This window comes from Eptesicus fuscus, chromosome 12 (assembly GCF_027574615.1).
Source record: "Eptesicus fuscus isolate TK198812 chromosome 12, DD_ASM_mEF_20220401, whole genome shotgun sequence".
Taxonomy (NCBI): domain Eukaryota; kingdom Metazoa; phylum Chordata; class Mammalia; order Chiroptera; family Vespertilionidae; genus Eptesicus; species Eptesicus fuscus.
Genome location: NC_072484.1, coordinates 86,399,592 through 86,426,591, shown reverse-complemented (window position 1 = coordinate 86,426,591; position 27,000 = coordinate 86,399,592). Strand labels below are relative to the sequence as shown.

Sequence of the window (27,000 nt, the reverse complement as noted above, 5' to 3'; positions counted from 1 at the left end):
GGACCGGCCGGGCCTCCCTCCGCCGGCTCCGGGGCTGAGTGAGGGCACTCGGTCGGGGAGATTTGGGGCGCGGGCGGCTGGCGTCTCGGTCTCCGAGAGCCGGCTCCACCTCCCCAGCCCTTCCAAGTGAGCTGGCCTCCTCGCTTTCAGAGCACCCCTTCCCAGGATGAGACATCCTCTGGGCCGGGGCAGCGTCCCAGACCGCTTCCTTCCCTCCCTCCTCAGTTCCTTCCCCATTTCCTCCCCGAGCCCGGCCCCCCCGGGCTCCCCAGCCCCACACCCTCAAAGCAGATGCGGGATTGGAGGAAGGAGGGCTCGGATCCCACAAACTCCTGGGGGACCTTGATTCCCAGGAAGAATGGCAGTGACCCAGTACGGACTGGGGACCCGGCCCGGCAGCCCGGAAAGAGGGAGATGATGCTGTACAAACAGATGTAAAGGCCCACGTAACAACGTGTGTGAACCGTCTACAAGGCTGGCTCAGGGTATGAGGTGCGAAGAATCCAGTTTCAACCGAGTGGCGTGTCAAAAAAGATGCCATCGCAGCGTTGGTTTGTGTCTCTTTTCCACTGACCCTGCGGGCGAAGATACCCTCGTTACTCCACCGGAACATACTCCACCCAGCCAATGTCACATCACCAGGTGATACCACGGTGTTCTTGCTGCTTGCTCTCTCTTGTTTTCCTTCTCTCTAGCCCGCTGGGCTTAATCTTCCTTTTTTCTTAGCAAATGAAAAAAAATCCAGAAACGATAAAATTCAGTTGAGTGGTTCAATTAAACACATGTTTATTGTGGCAGTAAGTGCTAGGACCTAGCAGCTAGGTGATTTGACAATGAATAGGACAAAGTCCCTGCAGTTGACTCTCTACCGCTTTGTTTCTGTAATCTGTGCAATTCCTAAATTAGTCAATATCATGTATGCTGCTGGTTGGAAATAAATAACTTATATTTGCTGAGACAAATCCAGGTCAGGGGCCAGCCACGGACTGCTAATGGCATGAGCCTAAAAAGTTAGGCTTTTTGCCCTGGCTGGTTTGGCTCAGTGGATAGAGCCTCCGCCTGCAGACTGAAGGGTCCTGGGTCCCATTCCGGTCAAGGGCACATGCCCGGGTTGCAGGTCTAATTTCCAGTAGTGGGCCTGCAGGAGGCAGCCGATCAATGATTCCCTCTCATCATTAATGTTTCTATCTCTCTCTCCCTCTTTCTTCCTCTCTGAAATAAATAAAAATATATATTTTTAAAAAGTTAGACTTTTTGCCGAAACCGGTTTGGCTCAGTGGATAGAGCGTCGGCCTGCGGACTGGAGGGTCCCAGGTTCGATTCCGGTCAAGGGCATATACCTTGGTTGCGGGCATATCCCCAGTAGGGGGTGTGCAGGAGGCAGCTGATGGATGTTTCTCTCTCACCGACATTTCTAGCTCTCTTTCCCTCTCCCTTCCTCCCTGTAAAAAAAAAAAAGTTAGACTTTTTAAATCCACATTCCACCTAAATGCTTTTTAACCTGTCGTTCTTTAAAATTTAACGGTCCTTTTCATTGACAATATCTTTAATGTTTCTCTTACTACCTTTTTCCTCCATCTTGGAGCATATAAATGTGCACATGTTTCCTGATAAGAGCATAAAGTGTAATAAAGGACACTGAGAAGATATAAAGGAACATATCAAATAAATTGATGTAATTCATGGATCAAAATAATTCTACTTCCACTTTGTTCCTTCACAGTTAAAGAGATATGGAGACCCAGGAGGATTTGGAGAAGAGTCCCAATAGTTAAAATTCTGGACTAGATCTATTAGGAAAGATAAAGAAACTAAGAATCTACTAGGAAAGAGGAGTTACAGTGGTATATGAAAGCTTTTCAAGTAGAGATGTCAACCAGGTGTCATGCCTTGATGGAGAACTAAACAGGAGAAAACAGATTTATCTTCCAACCTAAAGAGCTTTAGGTGAGAGCTAAGGAGGACGTGTCCTGATAATGAAACTTTAAAAAGTTTTATTGAGGCAGCTCTTTGGAGAGTTTTTTTAAAAGGTAGTACTAGATGTGTCCATTTTAAGAACAGAAACTAACCTTTTTGATCACCAAGAAGGGGCTGCACACTGTTTCAATCACTTTTACACATATTAACTCAATCCTTACGATGACCCCATGAGATAGGTATTATTATTCCTTATCTGTATCTATGGAAAAAGATATAGATATGAAAGTTGAAACTCAAGCAATTTATCCAAAGTGATATAGCTGGTGAGAGTGGCAAAGGCAGGATATGAATCCAGCTCTGTGTTGTCACCCTCTTCCCACCATACCAGCCAGCTTCTCTCTCTCTCTTTAAAAAAACACAAAACATTTTATTGATTTTTTTACAGAGAGGAAGGGAGCGGGATAGGGAGTTAGAAACATTGATGAGAGAGAAACATTGATCAGCTGCCTCCTGCACACCTCCTACTGGGGATGGGCCCACAACCAAGGTACATGCCCTTGACCGGAATTGAACCTGGGACCCTGGAGTCCGCAGGCCGACACTCTATCCACTGAGCCAAGCCGGTTAGGTCCAGCCAGCTTCTCTTAACTGAAAACTAGATGATGGGCCAAAGGATCAATGAGACTCCAGCTCCTGAACTCATTCACAGCAGAAACAATATCTTACTCAACTGTCTTTGCCACACCACCTGGATACCTAACCCCTGCTGAGTTGATTCTAACTTTACATCCTGTCTGACATTTAAACAAAGACACCAATGAAGGGGAGTCAGTATTGGGGAAGAATGTTAAAGCAGAGGGAACAGCAAGTAAAAGGCCCTGATGCTGAAACTGGTTTGGCTCAGTGGATAGAGTGTCGGCCTGCAGACTGAAAGGTCCCAGGTTTGATTCTTGTCAAGGGCACGTACCTTGGTTGCGGGCACATCCCCAGTGGGAGGTGTGCAGGAGGCAGCTGATTGATGTTTCTCTCTCATCGATGTTTCTAACTCTCTATCCCTCTCAATTCCTCTCTGTAAAAAACCAATAAAATATATATTTTAAAAAAATAAATAAAAGGCCCTGAAGTAGGAAGATGCTTAGTTGCTTTTGAGGAACAGCAGCTAAGTGGGAGAATTGAAGGCAGGAGTTGCCTTTGGAGAGGAAGCCAGGGGTCAAATCATTTAGTGCCACTGCCACTCACTTTAAAAAGATGAATTTCCAAGAACACCTGATCAACAGATTGTGGTGCTTTGCAAAAGAAAAAAAGGCATGATTGATAGAAATAATAATGATTTATTGATTGACTGTTATATGCCTAGCAATGGGGAAGGACATTGAAGTGCATTATCTCACTTAATCCTCACATTACTTCTAGAGGGTTAGGTACTATCCCAGTTTCAAAACTTGAGAAAATGGGGAAACAGAAATATCAAATAATGTGGTTCACAATTAGCCCATGGCAGAGACAGGAGGCGAGCCAGGTCTCGCTGAGAATAGGGAGGAAGGGACTCTTGCCTGCGGGCATTCAACAGGTAATTACTGTTCATTGCCATGTGCGGGGCACTGTAGAAACAGTAATCAAATGTAACACAGCATTTTAAAACTTTTTGCCAATTTAAAACATTCTTACCAATCATTTCTTTTTAAAACTTTGCAGGTAGATGGACTATAAAGTACTTGCCCAACAAACTGCTCAAGATATTTTAGGTTACAATCAAGATACATCAGGCTGGAAAGTGGTTAAATCTTCAGTAAGAAAACAAATATGTTTCAAGTTTTTGTTTTTAAATGAGAAACAGTTGATTGTAAAAAAATATTTTTTACAAACAAACCATTTTTGCTTTGTTTTATTTTGTGGGTTTTTTTTTTTCATTTTTTTCTGTACTTGACAGCTAACTTATTTAATTTTTTTTCCCCTTTGAGAAAAAAATAACTGTTTCTAGCAAGGCTTCTAAAAAATTCCATGGAAATATGTAAGTACAATTTCCTATTTGCCATTATTGTTTTGAATTCAGTGGCATTTATGTATCTAGAATTTAAAGTTTGCTGACCTCTCATTTATACCATATTACATGCTTAAATTAAGATTTGGGGCTGAAAGGTGCTGCATAGCCACACAAACTTCTTATCAATTACTATTGACTTATTATAAACATACCAGATAAATATTTGTAAGAGAGATTTTAGAAAAATCCTAAATGAAATTTGCCCCTCTAGAAAAATAACTACAGCCCAGCTAGCGTGGCTCAGTGGTTGAGCACCAACCTATGAACCAGGAGGTTGAGGTTCGATTCCTGGTCAGGGCACACGCCCAGGTTGTGGGCTCCATCCCCATGGGGAGATGCAGGAGGCAGCAGATCAATGATTCTCTCTCATCGTTGATCTTTCTATCTCTCCCTCTCCCTTCCTTTCTGAAATCAATAAAACTATTTTTTTAAAAAAATCTACAGAAACATTATAAACAAAGTTTTTAGAAAAATGAACTTTGAAATAATTTATATTAATTATTGTAATATATTTAAATAAACCTTGCTACTTCTAATTGAATATTAGTGTTTTGAATTGCTGATATGACCCTCAAATTTTCTTTACTGTTGATTGCTAAATTAGTCTGTGTTATACTATGATAACATTATATTTTCAACTTAGACTGAATTAGTTAAATTTTGAATTTTCTTTATTTTGTTAACTATAGATATCGTGTTGAAGGAATAATTTCAGAATCAACATCTAAACTAGCTGATTTCCTCTACAAGCCTGAAATTAGAATTACATGGGATAAATCATTGAAAGTGTACACTATGATACACAAGATTGATTCGGTAATTTGTTGTTTAATATTAAACTTTTCCTGTATTAATATATTTTTATTTTTATATTTTAGTGATTTAAGTTTATTAAACTATATTAGGTAGACACTTCATATTTTATAGATTCACATTGAGTTGAAATCTTTATAAAAGCCTTAAAACTTCCTTCTTTATCACTCAAGAGTTTAATTGCAGTTAGCTTCTTTCTGTTTTGAATGCATACCGCATTCTGAATCTGGTTAGCTCTCTTGAAGATGTGGGCCTTTGGTTATGAGGGGACAAACTCCTGGATTCTCCAACATTAGGTGGAGAAAAGATTAAACATGCCTCGGGGAAGTCAGTATATTTATATTGACCTGCGGGATCAGGCTGAAACCAGCTGTCTGACATGCCCTGAGGGGTCCTGGATGGCGAGAGGGCACAGGCCAGGCTGAGGGACCCCACTGGTGCACGATCGGGGCCCAGGAGGGATGCGGGAGGATTCTAGGGTGTGTCCGGCCCATCTCGCTCAGGCCTGATTGGCAGGATCCCAGCAGCAAGCTAACTGGGATCTCAAGCTAACTCCGTCTCTCCCTGGTGGTCAGTGTGCATCATAGCGACTGGTTGTTCAGCTGTGAGGGTCAATTTGCATATTACCCTTTTATTATATAGGATAATAGCTTAGATAACAGGAATAATACAGACACATACTGTAGGGACTTAAGAAGGAACAGCATGTAACTTTTAAAAGGATAAAATGTGAAATAACGTACATGGTTGTGGTTTTAGAAAGTTTAAACACATTATCTCAGTTAAATGAAGATGAAGAGAGTAAAAACAATGAGGAAAGAAAATATAAGTAATTGGTGTAGAAAGTGATCATAGAAGCAAGTAGGGCTTAGAAGAGGGGAGGAGAAAAGATCAGTATGAGCTGAGGGTAGATAGACGCATATATGCCTAGTCCATGGACACAGACAATAGTGTGGTGAAGGCTTGGGGTGGAGTGGGAGCTGAGTAGAGATCAAAGGTGGGGGGAGCAGAAATGGGGGACATCTGTAATATTCTCAACCATAAAAATACATTTAAAAAAAGAAAATTCAGGAGAAGAAAAAAATGATATAAATGAGAGTAATAATGAGATGTGCAAAGAGACAGAAACAAGAAGACGGAAGTGGGGTAAGGGATTCTGAACTTGGGAGCAGGTCACTAGATCTCTTATTAAGGCTGCTATAGTTTATGATATATAAATTACAGCTCAGTAAGATGTTTGTAAAAATTGAGTTGCGCATTTTTGGCTAACAATAACTTTATTAGAAAGGTGGTAAATGTGAATGTTAGCAAACTTTTATGATTTTCGCCAACAATTGCATTTATAAAACTCCACATCCCTGGGTCTTTGGCTCTTTGAGTCTTCAAACTACCTTCCACTTACCAAAAGAAACAAATGTCCCACAAATCTGCCACCATCTTATCATTTATTTACAACCCGTAGGTTAGCTTTGCCTGCTTTTATTAAGCTGATTTTAAAGTCTGGGAGTGGGGGGAGGTTATTATAGAGAAGCTCAGGAAGGTTAGTCAGGTAACAAACAACACACGTCCATGACCCTCTTGGGATCTATACCTTCAGTTTGAAAAATATGGTTCAGCCCTAGATGGCTTGGCTCAGTGGGTAGAGTGTCAGCCTGTGGACTGAAGGGTCCCAGGTTCGATTCTGGTCAAGGGCACGTGCCCGGGTTGCAGTCTCGATCCCCAGTAAGGGGTGTGCAGGAGGCAGCCAATCAATGACTCTTGCTCATCATTGATGTTTCTATCTCTCTCTCCCTATCCCTTCCTCTCTGAAATAAATAAAAATATATTTAAAGAAAAAATAAAAAAGAAAAGAAAAATGTGGTTCATTGCAAATAAAAATCCAAACATTAGATTGTTTCATTCACGATTGTATTAGACTAATTATATGGTTCCATTAGCACTTCAGGTCTTTCTGCTGTTGCTGCAACTCAGCTGTAATAATGGAAGGAGTACAAGACTTAGCACTAAAAAACTTGAAAATAGAGTCAGAGAAATTATGTGACTTGCTCAAGGTCAGCACAGCCAGGACATGATAGAACCAGGGTTTATACCTGATCTGACCCCAAATTCTAGGCCCTTTACAGTATACCACAGTGTCTCTGAATAGCTTTACCCTGTAAGAAGAATTATTTTACCTTCTCATGAATATTTATAGTGTTCCTCTTTAAGAGTGTGTTTTAAATGACTCATTCATCCCATTGGTGAGCGTGGGATTCCTGCCCAAGGGTCATAGGGGTGGTAAAACATGATACCTGCCACTAGGCAAATGAGACCAACAGTAGTTTATTAATAATCACAGCCCAGAGGAGGACTGTTATTTTGTTAACATTTGTGAAGTGGAGCACAGGGTGCCAGGTGGTGAGCCATGTTTCAACAGCAGCCCACGAGAGAAACTGGAATTACCCACAGGTCCCGGAGGAAGCACACAGGAAAGCCTCAAGAGGCCACGCAGGGAGGGCAAGGCAGGGCACAGGCAGAGACAGGCAGGGCCTGAGGCACATGACTTTGTTAGGGTCTGTGGGTGGGGTGTGCGAGGGAATTCCCAGGCTAAGGTCTGATCGGTCAACTCAAATGAAAAAGAGCAGCGTTTTGGTAAGCTCCCTGGGGTGTTTTTTTTTTTTTATTTTTTTAATAATATATATATATTTTTTTATTGATTTCAGAGAGGAAGGAAGAGGGAGATAGAAATATCAATGATGAGTTTGATTGGCTGCCTCCTGCACACCCCCTACTGGGGATTGAGCCCACAACCCAGGCAAGTGCCCTTGACCGGAACCGAACTGGAAACTCTTCAGTCCACAGGTCAACACTCTATCCACTGAGCCAAGCCGGCTGGGGCTCTCCCCGGGGTGTTTTATCTAAGGGTCTCACAAGAGGAAGACCCTGCGAGGCTGGGGAGACTGGTGACCCCAGGACTACTGGGAAAGTCATATCAGAACTTGCATTTGCTTGTGAGTGTGGGCTGGTCTCTAGGGCATGCACTTGCATGAGGGGCTAGTGTCAGTTTAAGGCCCCTGCAGGCTGCTTGGCCAAACAAGATGGATGCCGAGGCAATACCATGCAGTAGCTCGGCTAGACTCTGAAGGACACCTCATGCCAGGCCGTGAGTCATGGGAGCTGCACTGAGGAACAGAGAATAACCAGGGAGGCAGGCTCTATGGTACCAGAAGGTTGAGATGATCCCGAATCCTGCAGGAGGATGTGATTGGCTGTTGGAATAATTCTCCAGGCTAGCAGACACAGTGCCTGATCCAGTTGATAAGGAGGGTTGTTTGGCTAAAGGTCCGTATCCATGGGAGGAATACGGAGAGGTACTTGCAGTTAGGCCATTCAAGACCCTTCCTATTTTCACCAGACGTCTTGTCAACACATAATATTGGTCACTGAGTTTTAGGCCTTACACCATAGGTGCTAAATCGATATACTTTTCATAATAGATTACCTAGCCAATGTGGAATAGTTGTACTGGAAATCAGGGAATCTGGGTTCTAGTTCTGTACTTATCTATTAGGCTTTAATTTCTTCATTTAAAATGTCAAAGTGTAGATGATATAAAGATTACTTTTGAATTTTATGCATTAATCCTATGTAATAAAGAGGTAATATGCAAATTAACTCTCACACCCTCACAAGATGGCTGCCTATGACCAGTATGGCAGGGAGGTTAGTGAGGGACGACAAAACAACTGAACAGCAGGCTTCGTGGGGCGAGCAGGCTGGCAGGGAGGTTAGTGAGGGATGACCAAACGACTGAAAAGCAGGCTGCGTGGGGGGACCAGACCAGCGGCGGGGGTGGGAGAGGGCAGTTAGGGGCGACCAGACAGGCAGGCAGGCAGGCAGGCAGGTGAGCGATTAGGAGCCAGCAGTCCAGGATTGTGAGAGGGATCCCGAATTGGAGAGGGTGCAGGCTGGACTGAGGGTACCCCCCTCCCATGCAGTAATTTCACGCACTGGGCCTCTAGTAATTATATAAATAGAAATAGATATGATTTGCAAATATTTTCTCCAATTCTGTAGGTTCCCTTTTCATTTTTTAAAATAGGTTTTTATTGATTTCAAGAAGCAGGGAGAGGGCAAGAGAGAATCATCGATCGGCTGCTTCCTGCATGCTCCTTACTGGGGATTGAGCCTGTAACCTGGGCATGTGCCCTGAACAGGAATCGAACTGTGATCTCCTGGTTCTTGGGTTGACACTCAACCACTGAGCCACACTGGCAGGGCCCCTTTTCATTTTGTTGATGGTTTCCTTTGCTGTGCAGAAGCTTTTTAGTTTGATGTAGTCCCACTTGTTTGTTTTTGCTTTTGTTGTCTTGTACTTACTGGTATAATAATATCTAATGTTCCTTTAACACAGGAAATGCAGGTTGATTGGGTGATAAGTTCTTAAAATTGTAAAGTCCTGCTTTTTCCAAGTAGAGGCCAATCGTCTACAGTGAAATTCTTTGGGGAGCAATACAGGAATAGATATTGACTAATTGTTGCAATCTTTATGGTTTGATTTGTTTCAGGACACATTCATATGTCATGCCATTACACAAAGTTTTGCCATGGGCTCAATTTCCCCCCGAGACTTTATCGACATAGTGCACTTCAAGCGCTATGAAGGGAATGTGAATGTGATCAGTTGTAAGTTGAAATATTTTTGCCCACATTTTAGAATTACTATGAGTTGTTAATAATTTTTCCCTTTAACTCACATTTTGGAAGAAATATATTTTCCATTTTTTATATTTTATTTACTTGGTGAGACTAATACATACATGTATAATGTAGACCAGCCTGCTGTTTTTACCCAACTCTGGAGGTGCCTTTTGCATCATAGTCAATGGTTGTGGCATCTCCTGGCCTTTTTGCAGCATTTAACCACAGCACTGAGTACAGGTAAATCCCCGTAGGCTGAATCTACACAGCAAACATTTCAAAACTACTGAGAAACAAAAGTAATCTTTACATATATCATTTTATATTTGAATTGCAAAGAATGAGCTTATCCAGTAACGGATAAAACTCCTATTTTCACTAGATGGGTCTTTACACAACGTGCTTATATTTCTTTTAGAGGTTTTGATGTATCCTTAGCCTCCCAAAATGTGTCACCCAGTAAAACCCCAATGTGAGACCATTTCTTAACATGTATTATTCACTTGAAACATTACCAGTTCATAGAAGATCACTGGAGCCAGACAACTCCAGATAAGTCATGAGGAAGGATCTTTGGCAGGACAGCGGCCTAGAGCCCTGTTTGTCTCTATAACTCAGTTTAATTTGACCACTACTATCTGAATAGCTTTCCCTGTAAGCTACCTGGAGATAGGGACAGTTTAGTGCTGTTAATTATTATTTCCCAACAAGGTTTCTGATGCGTCCGTGGTACTAAGTTTCAGAGTCCAGACTGAGTCATAGCTGTGCTAATAGCACTCATACAAACTTAGCTCTGGTGCAGCATATGGATAAGGGCTGATGTTCACCCCTTTCATATAGTTGTCATTTAGTTATCTCAGTTTTAAAACGAGGACAGATAAAAATCTATTCACTGTCCACAACGCAAAATAGTGTCTGAGTCATAGATCTGCTATTTTCTGTGTTTTGAAAGCAGACCATTTCTCATTTTTAGGGGTAAGAAAGAAGTATGAAGTCAAAATCAACAAATGGTTGTAATCAGTCATTCAGTGATCAGTACTGAATTTGCTTTAAGCAATTTCTTTGAATGAATCATCAATGAATACTGATAGTTTTATTCTTCGCCTTTTTTTTTGCTGTTGTTCACTTTACTATGCTTTGAGCTAAATATATTGCATACTTTATCTCACCAGTAAAGTTCAGAGGAAACAAGTTAGATAGCGATAAGCTGCTGAACCAGAATTAAAACACAAGTCTTTCTAATTTTTCAAAATAGTACTACCAACCCAATATTCCTCACAAAAGACCCATATCTGTTCGTGGAATAAAACAAATTTTCTTTTACGAACAAGCATAATCTCCATATTTTAAACAGGGAAAATATGTTAATATCACTTCTGGAAGTACCATTATGCCAACATAATAGGTTCTGTTAAGGTGATGAAACAAGTAATAAAAATGGAAAATTCATTCAACCACACTTGTTTCCTAAGCTAGACCAAAGCTACTGCTTAACATTGTACTTCCCACAGAATTGATAGTTTATGTTAAAATCACATGGAAAAATCCATCTTCTCTGACAGGATTCAGTTGCACAGAATAAATATATTTTAAAAATATTTTTCGAAAGAGTACATATAATTATCATAAACAATCATAATCAAATCACCTCCCTTCTGTATTCATATACAATACAATTATACTGCCTAATTCCTAAAACAACTCTACTGATTTTTCAAACATATATTTTTATTGATTTCAGAGAGGAAGGGAGAGAGAGAGAGAATCATTTATGAGAGAGAATCATTGATTGGCTGCCTTCTGCATGCCCCCTTACTGGGGAATCAAGCTGGCAACCCGGGCATGTGCCCTGACTGAGAATCGAACTGTGACCTCCTGGTTCATAGGTCGATGCTCAACCACTGAGCCACACCGGTTGGGCTAACTTCTGATTTTTAATTACACTTTGAATTTAGAGAATTTTCAGAAAAGGACATTTAAACTATCTTCTTTGACATGCCAAATAAATACATTCAATATTTTATTTAAAAATGATTTAACAAAAAAATCTATAAACCCATTCTCCTAATAGTCTTTTTTTTTTTGTTTACTTCTTTTGCTTCAAATCTCAGAAAGTAATAAAATGATACTTTGAACAGTTTTTCCTGTATGTAAAAGGTAACAGCATCTTTAGAAATACTAGCGTGAAAATGTTTGAGAGGACAATTGTGCTCAAACTGGTATTTTTTCAGTTTTGGCCTGTGCACACATTCATATGTACAAACATACAGCCCATGTATAAAACCAATGTCAGTGCTGATAATATCTAAGTTAAATTAAAAGCTGTGTTATATATATTTTTTAAAACATACGACTTGAAATAGAATTTTTTACCTTTGTGGAAGAGGTTTCATTTTATTTCTATTTAAATCACTTAGCTAAAAGTGTGGATTTTCCAGGATATCCTCCATCTTCACATTACATCCGTGGTTATAACCATGCTTGTGGCTTTGTCTGTTCACCTCTGAAAGAGTAAGTATCATTTGCATTTATTTATTATAACGGTTTTTTAGTTCAATTTATGATTTAATTAAAGGATTCCTAACTCATTAGTAGAATATGTACCAGCACATTCTATTGGGGGAAAATGGCCCCCAAATGTTATCTTTAAAATAACTGTTATAAGTACTTTCATATGAAGTATAATCAGAAAAGATAATTCGCTATAAATTATGATTTGAGGTTTCTGGGACAAGTCGTACATACACAAAGTTTTTCCCCTCTGGGGTTAACCTTAAAAAAACATCCCCTCTGATGTTTTATATTTCTCCATTAGAGTCAGTTCTGTGAATTACAAAGGAATTTTTGTGAATTGAAAATAAATTCCCTAGAATTATAATACTTACATTTATCAGCAATGAATGCTTTATCTTGAACACATTCTTTCTAATAGACTGCCTACTAAGTACAGATTCCTGCAAAATGAGACTTCTGGTAGGTAAATTCAGGTAAGAGTTGGAAGTCAGAGATGAGTCATTGCCTACAGATGGCCAGCCTAGAGATAATAAAAATGGTAACATAAAATACCATTCTGTAAGTTCATGTACATAAAGAGTATATCATTTCACAAAATCCTTAAGTTTTAATTTTTGGTAAATGATTTTATATTAAGTAAAAAATATTGGCATATAAAGATAAATGTAAAAACTTTATATTGGTCCAATATAAACTTCAGTATGAGAAAAAATATTTATGTGAAGGAAGTAAAAATAAAACTACATTTCAGACCTGTATTCCTTATGTTTTCTCTACTGAATTAGAGGACTAAAAGAAATTACAAGTATTTGTATTAATAAACAGGATAATTGGTGCAGGTGATGCTGATATATGAATCTGTGGCCAAGACTCGATTCTCCACAGCAGGAGAGAAAACAAGGGAAGGATTTACTCCCAATCAACATGGTAAATCAGCTGCTGGCAAGACTCTAGTTGGGAAGCTACATATTCTAAAGTGTGCTTCTCAGGCAAAGTCCCCTTCTTGCACCTTGTCACCTCCCTTTCCACTGCAAAAAACATGGACAGAAGCTCGGACCTAGACACCCCACGCAGGGTGGGAACTCTGCCCAGCATCCTGCTGGAGAAAAGATGTAGTCTCATCCACAGTCTCAGAGACAGGTACAGACAAAAAGTGATTCGTGTGTACCTTCTCTTTCCATGCAGCCCAACATCTTGGACAGCTGACATCTGTAAACAAGACAAATTGTCAGTAGTAAATGCACTCTCTAGGGAATATTGGAAGTATTGGAAGGCTTTCTTGAGTGTAAAGCCCTAGTGAACTCACGTAGAGATTTAAGACCTTACAAACTGCTAGTGCGTATTTCCAATCCAGCATTTGAAGCACCGTAAAAATAGTCTGAACTCTGCACAGAGAAGGGTGTAAGAAAATGGATCCTCACGTGGGTTTGGACCAGTGGTCTTCATACCCCTATAAAATTTTGTAAAACCATATTCTGGCTTGCGTATTTTAAAACTTATTAAAATTTTTATAGGATTAAAATAAGAATGCATATTATAATTATTGACTACTTAAAAATTTGTTATAATGCCCTTATAAATGTATTCTATAGAATATAAATTCCTTAACATATTACATTATCAATTAAAAAATATATACAAGCTTTAAGTCAGAAATTTTACATCATTCCTTTTCTCCCTGAACCCGTATTTTTACTCTTTTTCTCTCACATAACTTTATCCTAATAAAATATGCTTTATGCTTTGAATTCTTTTATTAATCATTCTATCATAGTTCTTTGCAAAAATGAGTATTTAATTTTCAAAATTAATTTTATTTTCTGTAACTATAAGTATCTAAATATTAAAATATAAATGTGTATGGGATTAAATTACCCTATTTAATAAAGAGGGAATATGCAAATTGATTGTCATGCCATCACAAAATATGGTGGTACCCATAGCCACAAGGTGGAGGCACCCAGTCCCTTCAGCCCCGCCAGAGTCCCCCAGGCCTTTCAACCCCGCTGCGGGGGGGGAGGGGGGACAGGTGTGCGGTGTGGCCGGACCTGCCCTCAGCCCCCCAGCCGCCCAGGGCTGACCCGAGGCGCAGGCAAGCCTCAGATGTCTGCTGCGCAGCCGATGCCCGAGGCACAGGCAACTATGAGTGCTGTCTTTGTATATACTAGACAACCATCCAAAAAGATACAGTCAAAACTATAAATAGTGATTTTCTCTGAGGAACAGAATGAAGGGAACAATTATGAAAATTCTGTATTTAAATTTTCAAAAGCATACATTACTTTTTTAATTTAAAAAAGTCAATGTGACAAAAAGGAAAAGCTGACTAAAACTGAAGACTGTAAGACACAGTCGGACTAGTTACTATTTTCATATAAAACGTTTATGAGTGTGAAAATCATTGTACTTTTTCTTTTTTCTTTCCTTTCTTCTATAGCTATGTCTCCTATCATAATCACTATGGAGAGACTCCACTGTGAATAAGACAAGCCTGTAAATTCAATAGATAAATCTAAAGATTATTTATGTTTTTAATTCTTCCTTTGTTTACAGTAATCCAGCGCATTCCAAACTAGTGATGTTTGTCCAGACAGAAATGAGGGGGAAATTGTCCCCATCAATAATTGAAGCAACTATGCCTTCCAACTTAGTGAGCCTCATCCTCAATGCAAAGGATGGAATAAAGACACACAAAGCTCCGCCAGAACGTGGATGTCATCATAGTTGCCAGTCACTCCATAAGAAGAAATGAGGCTGTTTACAACGAGGCCATATAAAATCATGTGTAGTTACTGCAGTTTACTTCTAAGTCAATATGCATAAGTACTGTTAAACTTTTCTAGACAGTATTCTTGTACAAATTATTGAAGGTACATTGTGGAAATAAGAACTCATAGTTGTACAAGAGAACAGTCTTAAATATAGTTTTGAATCGCATATAAGACTGATGGTCAATAACAAGTATTTTTTGTTTTATTTTTTTAAATTATATTTTTATTGATTTCAGAGAGGAAAGGAGAGGGAGAGATAGAAACATCAATGATGAGAGAAACATCGATTGGCTGCCTCCTGCATGAACCCTATTGGGGACTGAGGCCACAACTCGGGCATGTGCCCTGACCGGGAATCGAATCATGGCCTCCTGGTTCATAGGTCGATGCTCAACCACTGAGCCACACCGGCTTGGCCAATAACAAGTGTTCTTTTTATTTTTTAAATATATTTTTATTGATTTGAGAGAGGAAGGGAGAGGGAGAGAGAGATAGAAACATCAATGATGAGAATCATCGATAAGCTGCCTCCTGCACGCCCCCTACTGGGGATTGAGCCTGCAACCCAGGCATGCACCCCTGACCTGAATCAAACCTGGGACCCTTCAGTCCGCAGGCCAACACTCTATCCACTGAGCCAAACCAACTAGGGCAACAATTGTTCTTAATGCCCTTTATCTTTTGCTTTCCCCCCCCTGGAAAATGTTCTGCAAAAAGTCAGTAAGAAAGCACATGAGATCATCACTAATTAAAGATTAAAATATATTTTAAATTGGTTTTCCTTCACTTACTGCTTAAAATTGATAATTGTAAAAAATATGAACATAAAATTGGAAAGAATTACACTGGAATTATGACCAATGATATCTAGCATTTAAAATTGAATGAGTCATGAATCAAGTTCTGGTTCTAGCCAAGATGTAGTAGCCCATCCTCCCAAGTCCTTTTTCTCTTACAAGTAAAAGACCCTGCACATAATGACAAACAGGCATAGGAAGACGAGCAGAGGTGGAAAGAGGGCAAACTTCCTAGGGACTTTTGGGACTTGAGAAATGACATAGCAGTGAGTTCTCTGGGTTTCCTTGTTGCCTCCCATATACTCCGGACAAGGCACTAGCTACAGAAGACTCCAACCTGGAACCACCAATAGGCAGGAACAACAACAGTTTTCTAGAAAAAGCCTCCTCGTCATAGGAGTGGCTATAAATGAGGGTGGCCTACCAGAACAAAGCCTTCTTGACAATACCTACCCACCACCAGCCAGACAGAAAGCTAAGAATTGCCCCCCCTCCCCCTACAGTTTCAGCGGGGCCAAGAGGAGCGGTGATCTTCCACCCCACCTTGTTCATGTCCCACAGAAGCAGGTGGTTATTGGCAAGGCTGAGCGAGGAGCCAGTCTTCCCTCTGCCCTGCCAGGAGCAGGCAGCACTGAGCACCTTCCAGGTGGTGCAGGTTGGCCAAGCAGGGAGCTGTTTTCCACCTCCCACCCGCAGAAGCAGGCTGCAGGGCTTTGTATCCCTGCTGGGGGAGTGTCAGTGGAGTCCCGTGGCAAAGTGAGCTTCCACCTCACCTAGGAGCAGCCAAACAGCCAGCTAGTGCAGAGAAGGGCTAGTCACATCCGGCCTCACTGCCCTCCCTTCATCCCGGGTCACCCAGGCCCGCCAAGATGCTGAGCCTCCATCCCCACCAGCACCAGTTTTCTCCTCTGTAGTATGATGAATGGTGGCCCCCCAAAAGCCATGTCTTTGTCAAATCCCTGGAGCCCTGAATGTGACCTTATCTGAAAAAAGGATCTTTGCAGATGTAAGTTAAGGATCTCAAAGTAAAATAATTCTTGGTTACCTGGTGGGCCCTAAATCTAATCACAAGTGTCCTTACAAGAGATGCCCAGTGGAGAGACGGGTGGAGAGGGAAGGCCTTGTGAAGACAGAGGCAGAGACTGGAGTTCTACAGCCACAAACCAAGGAACACCTAGTTACCTAGTGTGTAGTTACAGGAAACGAAGACACCCCCTTAGGTGTCTGATCAGGACTCAGTGGGCATCTGGGCCTCCACTCCCACCTGGCATCAACAAGTTAAAACAAGGCAGTCGGCGATGGGATAGCACACCTGCCTCCTCCCTCCGCCACCCAGGTGTCACTTCAATCCAGGATTCTGTGATCTACGTCAGGTGCCAATGCAGCTCTTGATCCAGAGACCTATGAAATAAAAAGACAAGTTACCTGCCCTTCTGCCTGCGCACACACACAATCTATAATAATAAAAGGGTAATATGGTAATTAACCGGACAGCCGAACCTTCCAGGCGTCCTTCAGGACAAAGCCAACATGGCGGGGGCCGAGGCAGGGCCAGCTGCTGTGGCAGCAGTGGGGGCTGAGGCAGCCGGGGCTGTGAATAGCCCACGGCCCCACCCCTGTGCCAGCCGCCAACCCTGAGTGCGGTTCCCGGGTCCCACAGCGCAGCCTCTGCCTCTGCCAACCCCCTTCCAGACGAAGCCGGGGCTGCGAGGGCCAGCCCCCTGCATAAATTTCGTGCATTGGGCCTCTAGTACACTTCTAAAAAAGGGACAGGATAACCACAATAAACATACCCATTGGAAAGGGGGAAGAATATAGTCACTGGCTCATAACAATTCTGATATCCCACTGGGCCTCATTCTGGCAATGGGGAAATGCTCTCTGGGACCTGCTCCCTGACTCATGGTTCTCCAGTGAGAACAATGGTTTTCATGACTCTGCCTGAGGGGTCGCTGTCTGAGATGTCCTCCTTTTCCAGCCTCTTCCTCTATTCTTTCTGAAGAAATAATCCTTGTTTGTAGCTGATTAACTTTTTTAGGCTGCTTCCTACACAAAAACAGTCAAGGGCCCAGAGGCATATTTATTTATTTATTACTATTTAAAAAATAAATATATTTATTTATTGATTTCAGAGAGGAAGGGAGAAGGAGAGAGAGACAGAAACATCAATGATGAGAGAGAATCATTGATCGGCTGCCTCCTGCATACCCCCCACTGGGGATTGAGCCCGCAACCCAGGCATGTGCCCTTGGCCAGAATTGAACCTGGGACCCTTCAGTCCGCAGGCTGATGCTCTATCCACTGAGCCAAGCCGGCTAGGGCCCAAAAGGCATTTTTATAGCTTCATCTTTTAGGCAAGTTGGTGTTTTTGCTAGTACCCCGCTTTTTCACACATTGAGTTTTCTATATCTGGTTATGATCCATTATATACCCCAAAGCCACACCTAGAAGTGGTATCAACATATGCTTTTCTAGATTTTCTTACTGCCACTTTTGGATCAGGCTTCTGTGGGACCAAACCCTTGGACTTTTGTCCACTTGAAAAATCTACTTAACTCTCGGAAGTCTTATCAAAATGTCTGATAGTCACAATCTTGATTTGAAGTTGGACTTGTGCTCATGTCTTACTTTGAGACTTTGCTATCTGTGTGACTAGAGATAAGACAACAGTTTTGTTTTCCAATTCAGTAGCTCTGGCTCTCTATATCACCTTTAACTTCCGCTTGCAACCTAAGTAGGTATTTCCACCCGCTAAAGTTCAACTATTTTAGTACTTCAGCCTATATAGCTAAAACCCACCAGGTGGCGCTTTCTACATTCTACCTGGAGATACCCTTGACTAAAGTCAAAGTTCATTAGGTATATTTTGTTTTCCAAGGTACGCAGACAGCTGTTTTAGCAAATGTTTCACAAAACAGCTTCTTAATAATTCCAAAAATTAACCACACATTTTTTTCTCAACTCAAAAAGAATATATTGTCATCATAAAGTTATCAAGTATTTATTATATATATATGTGTATATATGTGTGTGTTTGTGTATATATATGTGTGTGTGTGTGTGTGTATATAATTCTCACCTGAGGATATTTTCCCATTTATTTTTAGAGAGTGAAAGAGAGCACAAAAGACAGAAACATCAATGTGAAACACACTGATTGATTGCCTCCTGCATGCGCCCCTACCAGGGCATGGGCTGGGGAGGAGCCTGTAATCAAGGTATGTGCCCTTGACCAGAATTGAACCTGGGACCCTTTGGTCCACAGGCCAATGCTCTATCCACTGAGCCAAATGGGCTAGGGCTATTCTTTCAATATTGATATCAAATGTCAACCTCTTTCCCTATTCAATAGTTACTATTGTTAATAATTGTTTTCTACATAAAATAGCTTTCATAATCATTGATTAATGAACATTTTACTTTGAAATATAAAATTTATACTTTGAAGGAATTGTTAGAGAAAACTTATGAGATTTTATTTTGTTGAACCTCTATTTGAAAGCAAATACCCAGATGCTAATAATAAATCTGAATTAATGCCTTATTTTAATGACTGGAATCAATACTGACTATATATAATGGTAACCTACATATTCACATAATTCCATACAAAATTTCAGTGATGTCACAAATGATCCTGAATTAGTTGATTATTCAGCTACCCAAAGGCAAATAACTGAATTTGGCTGAATACCAAGATTAAAGCTAAGCCTTGGTGTATCCCTACTTAAATACTCAGATATTGGGAGTGTGCGCCTCCCAATTCTTTTCACTGTTAGGGTGTTACACCAAAGAACTTGTTTACAATGAACTAGAATATGATAGTCTGGCTACATCCAAAGATGGAATATTCTATTAATATCTCAAATTTTCTATCAGTATATCTGTATCCACATTAGTTTACATAAATCAACTGCAGGCTGAATTTTATTACAGTACAATTTTGTAATGTGGGACAAAAAAATTGCTACTATGACACAAATATACTGTAGAAACCACTTTTTAAAAATTCAGTAGTAATGTTTTTTTAAAAATTTTTTTTATTGATTTCAGAGCAGAAGGGAGTGGGGCGGGGGGGGGGGAGAAACATCAATGATGAGAGAGGATCGATTGGCTGCCTCCTGCATGCCCCACACTGGGATTCAAACCTGCAACCTAGGCATGTACCCTGACCGGGCATTGAACTATAACCTCCTGGTTCATAGGTTGATGCTCACCCACTGAGCCATGCTGGCCAGGCTCTATGTATTTTATATAGATGTGCATATGCAAACAGACATATATACACATACAGCTGAAAGGTTCTGTGTATCCAGAATCCTGCTTACCTCCATTCTACCTGGCTTCTAATAGAGACGATGGAAAACAAACACAGGCAGCCTCGGGTTGACTGCACCTAATTCTGGTTGCGAATTAGGTTACACCCATTGGCCGGTCTGGTGACAGTTGTGGAGCAAGGCCACTTTCCTTATTTGTCGTCGTCGTTGTTTCTGCTGGCTATTGAGGACAAGGAGAAGTGAGGCTCCCCCCCCCCCGGCCCCGCCCCATGTTCCAGCGTCCACCTGCCAGTCTTGTGTGCCAAAAGGTGACTGCATCAACGAGAGGGGGCAGCAGCTTCCTGATCACGGGGTCATGGTGGTGGTGACTGCTCTCCAGCTCCTAGATGTTGAGAAGCAGTGGCAGTGGTGACAGCGTGCGGACTCCAGCTTCTTGCATTCATAGTTCCACTGATGGTTTCTAGAGACAGCTCACCCGGTGGACTGGTTCTGTCTAGTCCTCAGATTTGTTTCTGGAGTCCCAGCCTAGAACCCACACCTTTAGCTCTCCCATGATTTTGTAAGCATTTAATTCACTACATTAAATTTCTCCTTGCTTAAAATATCCATAGAAGTTCCAAAACAACATTTGAAAGTTTATAGTTTTTTCAAAGGATCTATTTGAAAAACACTTTATTATTAATATCTTAAACTTCTGTGTATCTTTTATGTAATAAATATAACTTAGGAAAGAAAGGAAGGATATCCCAAGTATCACCAAATTATGAGAGCCTCACCTGTATATATCAAAAGCAGGACTTTGTGAACTAAAAGTGAGACACCAATTGTTTACACGGATCAATTTTATAGGAGAACAGGTTATGTAGAGAGATTACAGGAAAAAAATAGTGCAGATAATACTGTGAGGTAACAGGATGAAAGTGAATTCCACACAACTCAATAATTTATTTACAAGTGGTAGCAGTATGCAAAAACGAGGAATGCAATAAATACGAAAACAAAATAAATCTAAGTTTTCAGACAGCACACACAACCTTGGACTCCCACAAGGTAAAGATAACACTGACCAGGAACCTTGCAGGACTATTCTCATCTCAGTAAAAGGGTGAACTAGAAAAAAATAACCCAACCACAAAATAAAAGACAGAATTAATGGGGGAGGGAAGGGATAGGAGTATCCCTAGCGTATTTTATGTCCATAGTCTGCCCCAGATCTAGGGTTTCATTTTCAAGATGAGAAATTAAAGTGGTCCAAGCTGGTGGTTCCCCAAAGTGCTAGGAGAAGCAAGTGCAAATATTTTCTGGAGGGACATGTGGCATGCAGACCTTACAGGAGTCCCACAAATAAAGCTCAGCAAAGGTGAGCCCACACCAAAATCACAGGACACATGAAGGAAAAGGCAAGCACGAATAAGTTGCCAACATAAATAATAAATAAGACAAAGAATCAGTCTTCCACCAAAAAATTCAAACATGTATATTACCTAACAAAGAATAAAAATGTTTAAAATAATGAGTAAAAACAGGACTGATAAAACTGGGTTTAATACAGATAATATAAGAAAAAGTCCAAGTAGACTTTTTAAAAAATAAAATAGAACTTTTGTATCATTCTAGGAACAGTGCAGAACAGAAACAACCTAGGTGTTTTAAGCAGAAAGGGACAGATTTAACACAGCTGATTAGACATATAGAGCACTGTTGAAAGAGTAGGAAGGGCAGAATCTAGGTCCTCAGGGATGTCTACCAGAATACTACGGAGCTATGAGAGATACTACCTCTAAGTCTACATTGGAACTGTTATATGCAACAGCATATACCGGTATTACAGCTGTAATGCAAATATCAGGAAATCATTACTTCACTTCCACAAATACTTTTTGACATCCATAAGCTGGTGACCAGACAATGGAACAAGGAGTCCAATTGCCATCTCCCTAACAATTCTCTCTTCCAGAATGGCAAGCTCATTAGTCAACAGAGCCAAATATCAATAGTACAACGACTGAAATTTCTTTTGAGCCAAAAACCAACTTCTGCGCATGGGCCACGAAGTTTCAGTCGCACTGTACGTGCGCGCCCTCACATGGTATTTTGTGGAAGAGTCACACTCAAGGGGCCAAAGAGCCGCATGTGGCTCGCGAGCCACAGTTTGCCGACCACTGGAATAGACTAATAGTATTACAAAAATAACTCATGTTTGGGGGGAAAAATAGAAAGGGGAAAAATGACTCATGTTTGTACAACTTTACTAGTCATCCCCCCAAATTCCTAGATTCTCTATCCAACTCCAATAGAAGACTAGAGGTTTATTCTCTAGAAAAGAATAAAACAAGATGATCTTTGAACAGGACAATGCCAAATACAGTTGAGAACCTAGGAAGTGTACTAAAAAGAAGAGGATTAAATGACTATATGCATATTAAATGGTGAAACTTTCAGTCCCCTCCCCCTACTTTGTTCCCACAAGACAGGAACATCCAGAATCCAAATAGGTTATCTCAAACATCATCTTTGAGAAACATAACCCATCCAAAAGGAAAGACCTACTGTTACTGACTTCAGGAATTTCCCCAAAAATGGCCCAGCCAGATCATCCTCCATGAAATTTACAGTTGACAACTCCTGCCCAAACTACCAGAGCTTCCAAATTTTTAGTCCCACTCTTAATCAAACAAATAAAAGCAAATTCAAGTTCGAGGAAATCTTTGGAAGCCCTATCACTAACATCTTTAAAGATATCCAAGAAATAAGAACAGGATGCCATAGAAAGAACATTTAGAGAATAAGAATTTACTCTTTAAAAGTTGAGGCGTAAGGTCCTACAATTGCCCTAGCTCACTCATCTGAAGAGTTTCTAGGGTACAGTTTGGGCGGGGGAAGCCAGAGAATCTAGCAATCTGTGAATCGAACAGAGTACTGGAGACGAGAGAGGCTGCCCAGAGAGCTGCAAAGACGAACTCTCGAGTCTTCAGCTGAGTACTGATTCATACAAGAAATTACCCAAGGGTGGGGAGGAACCAGCTGAAAGGTGCAAAGGGAAAAATCTCCTGGGCCCACCTAGGACCAGACATAAGTCATGTTATGACCAGCCAGAGTAAAAAAACTCACAAATCACAGGTGACATAATGTCTTCAGAAGAATTTTACCCTGTAGTCGGGTAATATTATTTCTAGATTAAATGCTGCTTTGGTTGCACGTAATAAAGTAACTTTATAGAGCTATAAAGCACAACTCGTACATATTTATGATAAAACAGAAACAATCATTATCCAACAAAGTAAAATGCACAACGCCTGCCATACAATTTAAAAAATTACCAAGCTACATAGAGCAGAAAAATATGACCCATAATAAAGAGAAAAACAAACCAATAGAAATACATGCACAAATGAGCTACAGAAAAAGACTTTAAAAAGATTAATATTCCATATATTCAAGGATAGAGAAAAACTGAGTATATTAAATAGAAACAGAGAAGATACAAAAATTAACCCAATTCAGGTATCCAGAGAAATAGAATGTCTGACATGAAAACTACACTGACTAGAAATAACAGATGAGATACTATGGAAGAAAAATTAGTGAAGCTGAAGACAGAGCAATAAAAGCTATCAAAGGGAAACTCAGAGAAGACTGAAAGAGAAATGAACAGAGCACTAGTGAGCTATCTGTTAAAACATGGTAAAAGGAAAGTCGTAGCTGGACACTCAATAAAAACTGCACAGATAAAAGTGAGTATTTAAAACAGCCCAAGAGAAATGAATTCTATATCCATAGCTCTAAAGACATAATTTCAGAAAGTAAAAACAATTCTACTTTGAAGGAATGTCTGAGATACAAGAAAAAAGGTGAGCCAAAAAAATTAAATAACATGTGGGCAAACCTAAACACTGGCCATATAAAATACTAATAATATCAAATTTGCAAGTTAAATAAAGAACTGGAGGAATTTGATTAGAATTAATATGTTTTAACATCCTCATGTTTGCCATGAGGGTACAGATAGATATTTACCATTTTTAGATGTTAAGCATGTTAAATTTATAAAGGTAATACAAAGTACTTAGAATGTTTAAATTTCAAATCAGTAGAGGGAAAACATATTAAGTAGAAAACTCAGCCAATCCAAAAAGACAGAAAAGGAATAAGGATGGGAAAGAAGCATAGCACAGAACAAGGGGAAAATGGGCAGTAAAAAGTAAGATGGAAAAATAAATCCAAATATACTTGTACTTCTGCACTGTGGTGGAACAGACATGCTTCATACCGAACAGACTCTGTAATTCATTTCTTGGTTTTACTGTATAAGAGAAAAGCCCTCTCTCTACCCTCACACAGAAGAAAAAAAAAGAAAAAAAAAGCTGAAACAAAAGCAGGAAAGGAGCAGGAAGCATCAGGCAAAAGGCTTGGAAGGTCGAGTTTACCCTAAAAGCAAATGGCCTGCAGATGACCTCTGGAGACAAAACCTTAAGACAGCAGCAAGGTCAGGCGACTCAAAGGAAGACAACTGCTTCAGTCAGAACCTAGAAGGGATTAAAGTGCTGCCAGTGCATTGGCACTGCCTCGCTGGAAGCAAATGCAAACCATCTCTGAAGGGAAGCACCCACAATTTAGGTCCTTTGTCTTCCCACAGTTTAGGTTGACTCACACACTTAAGGAAATAAGCCAAAATGGTACACATCAGTGTCAGAAAGCTGAAACTTATAAAAATTTAAAATAGTATTGAAATAATCAGAAGTAGAATATAAAATATTTGAGGTTTTTTTTTACAAGACTGTAAAGAATAAACAGGTAGAAAAAGAATCAAATGAAAAATATACTAAAATTAAAACCATTCTTAGTGTTTTAAACAGATCAGACACCACTGAAAAACAAATCAGTGAACATAAGAAAGAACTGATGAAATTGCCAAAATGTAGCAGATAAACAAGATAATGGAAAGAAGTAGAGATTAAGGGACATGAAAGGTAGAGTAAGAAAGTCCATCATTGTGCAATCAGGAGTCCCAGAATAGTAAAGCGATCTTTGAAGGGCTAGTGGCTAAGAATTTTAGAGAACATGAAAGATACAAGATATCAGCATATATCAAAGATAAATAAAAATAAATTCACACTTCCAAATATAAACTAGAGGCCTGGTGCACAAAATTCGTGCACGGGTAGGGTCTCTAGGTCTGGCTGGCGATCAGGGCTGATCAGGGCCTTCCAGCTGCCAGCCGGGGCCTTCCTTCATCCCACGCCACCCCCTGGTGGTCATTGCACCTCATAGCGAGCGATCGGTCTCCCGGTCGAACTCCCATGGGGATAATTTGCATATTAGGCTTTTATAGAGAGAGATAATCTAATACTAAAGATAGATTTTATTAAAAGAAAACATAACTTAAAAAATCAGATGCTGGTTTCTGGCTGAAATGATTACACAGATTATTAGAACTTTTTAAAAAAACAGATAATCTAAAAAAGTGATAAACTCTGTTTATAAGTTTAACTATCTTATCAGAAAACTACATGTAGAAACTCCTATAGATATTTGTATGGTGAATAAGTTCTGATGTTCTTGCTACAAGTTACTGCTTTTGATAATCCCAAACTCCCTGTTAAAAATACTTGATTAGGAAATTTTTAAATTTCAAGGAATCAGAAACTTAGTTCAAACTTCTTACCTAGAAAATATTTTTAAGCTACCCTTTACTCACATTTTTGTACTTTATTTTTATCGCCTTTTCTTTGTATCTGCGAAGGTTATAAATAGGACTCCTCCAACAGCGCTTTGGTGTATTCTAGAAACATCCTGTCTTACAAATTAAAGGTGTCCACAATCTTATATCCAATTTTTAATCTGGCAGTAAAAGGTGAAGGCAATAACAATGGGAGAAAGAGGACATCCATTACTTTAGTAACTGTATATTTGTTGTGGATATGACACTTTTATTCTCATCTACAAAATGTAGAGATGCAAAAACATAACCACTGCTTTTAGACCCTACAGACTGGCCAGAGGAAATGGGCCTCTTGCACTACCTCACATCCTTACAGACCCACTCTGCCTTGCACTTCTAGTGTCTGTCCTTCCTTTCATCTCTCCGCATGGAAAGTTCCTTCTAGTTCTCTACATGTATAGACACTCGCCTGCCCAACTCCCCACCCTTTATTCAATAGTTACTGAACACCCTCTGTGTGTCAGACATTATGATGGGTTCTAGGTGTAATGAGGCATTAATTGAAATTTGCATCACTTTGCTATTTTAAAAAATTAACTTAAGCCCTGGCCGGTTTGGCTCATTGGATAGAGCGTCGGCCTGGGGACTGAGGAGTCCCAGGTTCGATTCCGGTGGAGGGCATGTGCCTTGGTTGCGGGCACATCCCCAGTGGTGGGTGTGCAGGAGGCAGCTGATCGATGCTTCTCTCTCATCGATGTTTCTAACTCTCTATCCCTCTCCCTTCCTTTCTGTAGGGAAATCAATAAAATATATATAAAAAAATAAAAATAAAAAATTACCTTAATAAATGGTACTACTTCAAAGATATCTACATTTTTAACAGGTGAGTTGGCAGAATTTGGATAATTTTTAAAAATATATATTTTCATTCATTTCAGAGAGGAAGGGAGAGGGAGAAATAGAAACATCAATGATGAGCGAGAATCATTGATCTGCTGCCTCCTACATGCCCCACACTGGGGATCAAGCTGGCAACCTGGGCATGTGCCCTGACTGGGAATCGAATCATGACCTCCTGCTCAACTACTGTGCAACAACAGCTGGGCTTGGCTATTTCTTAATGGGCTAAATTTCTTGAAATATTCCATATTTCACAGAAAAATAAAGTTATTTGCTATGGCATAGCAATGATTTGGCCAGTCTATTTTTTATATGCAGGCATATACAGTATATCTTTCCCCTCATTTTATGGGAAATGAACTAATGCTAAGATATATTTTTATTGAAAAGCAATATAAAATAGTTTTAGAAATAAGAGGAAGGTAATGTTTTACATTATTTCTTCTATTATGAATTTTTTATATTTTGTGTCAGAATTTACTTCCCATAACTATTCTTGCTTTAGAACATTTTATATTGGATTGTGACATTATTAAATATTGACTAGTGTTTAATTTAGATGAGCTTAATAAACTGCTAATCTGAGAACAACAGTCTTTCCCTTGTTTTTTAGACCTTTTTT

At 40.0% G+C, this 27,000-nt stretch overlaps 1 protein-coding gene across 1 annotated transcript; it reads left to right on the top strand.

The window, feature by feature from the left end:
- The first annotated feature begins 561 nt into the window (after positions 1 to 561).
- On the top strand, positions 562 to 15,585 carry STARD6 (StAR related lipid transfer domain containing 6). The gene is made up of 7 exons (XM_054723946.1): positions 562 to 642; positions 3,616 to 3,709; positions 3,882 to 3,931; positions 4,654 to 4,780; positions 9,325 to 9,442; positions 11,875 to 11,968; positions 14,525 to 15,585. Exons 2-7 carry the CDS (start codon positions 3,620 to 3,622, stop codon positions 14,721 to 14,723), a joined length of 678 nt encoding a protein of 225 aa, XP_054579921.1. The 5' UTR covers positions 562 to 642; positions 3,616 to 3,619; the 3' UTR covers positions 14,724 to 15,585.
- The last annotated feature ends 11,415 nt before the right edge of the window (positions 15,586 to 27,000 follow it).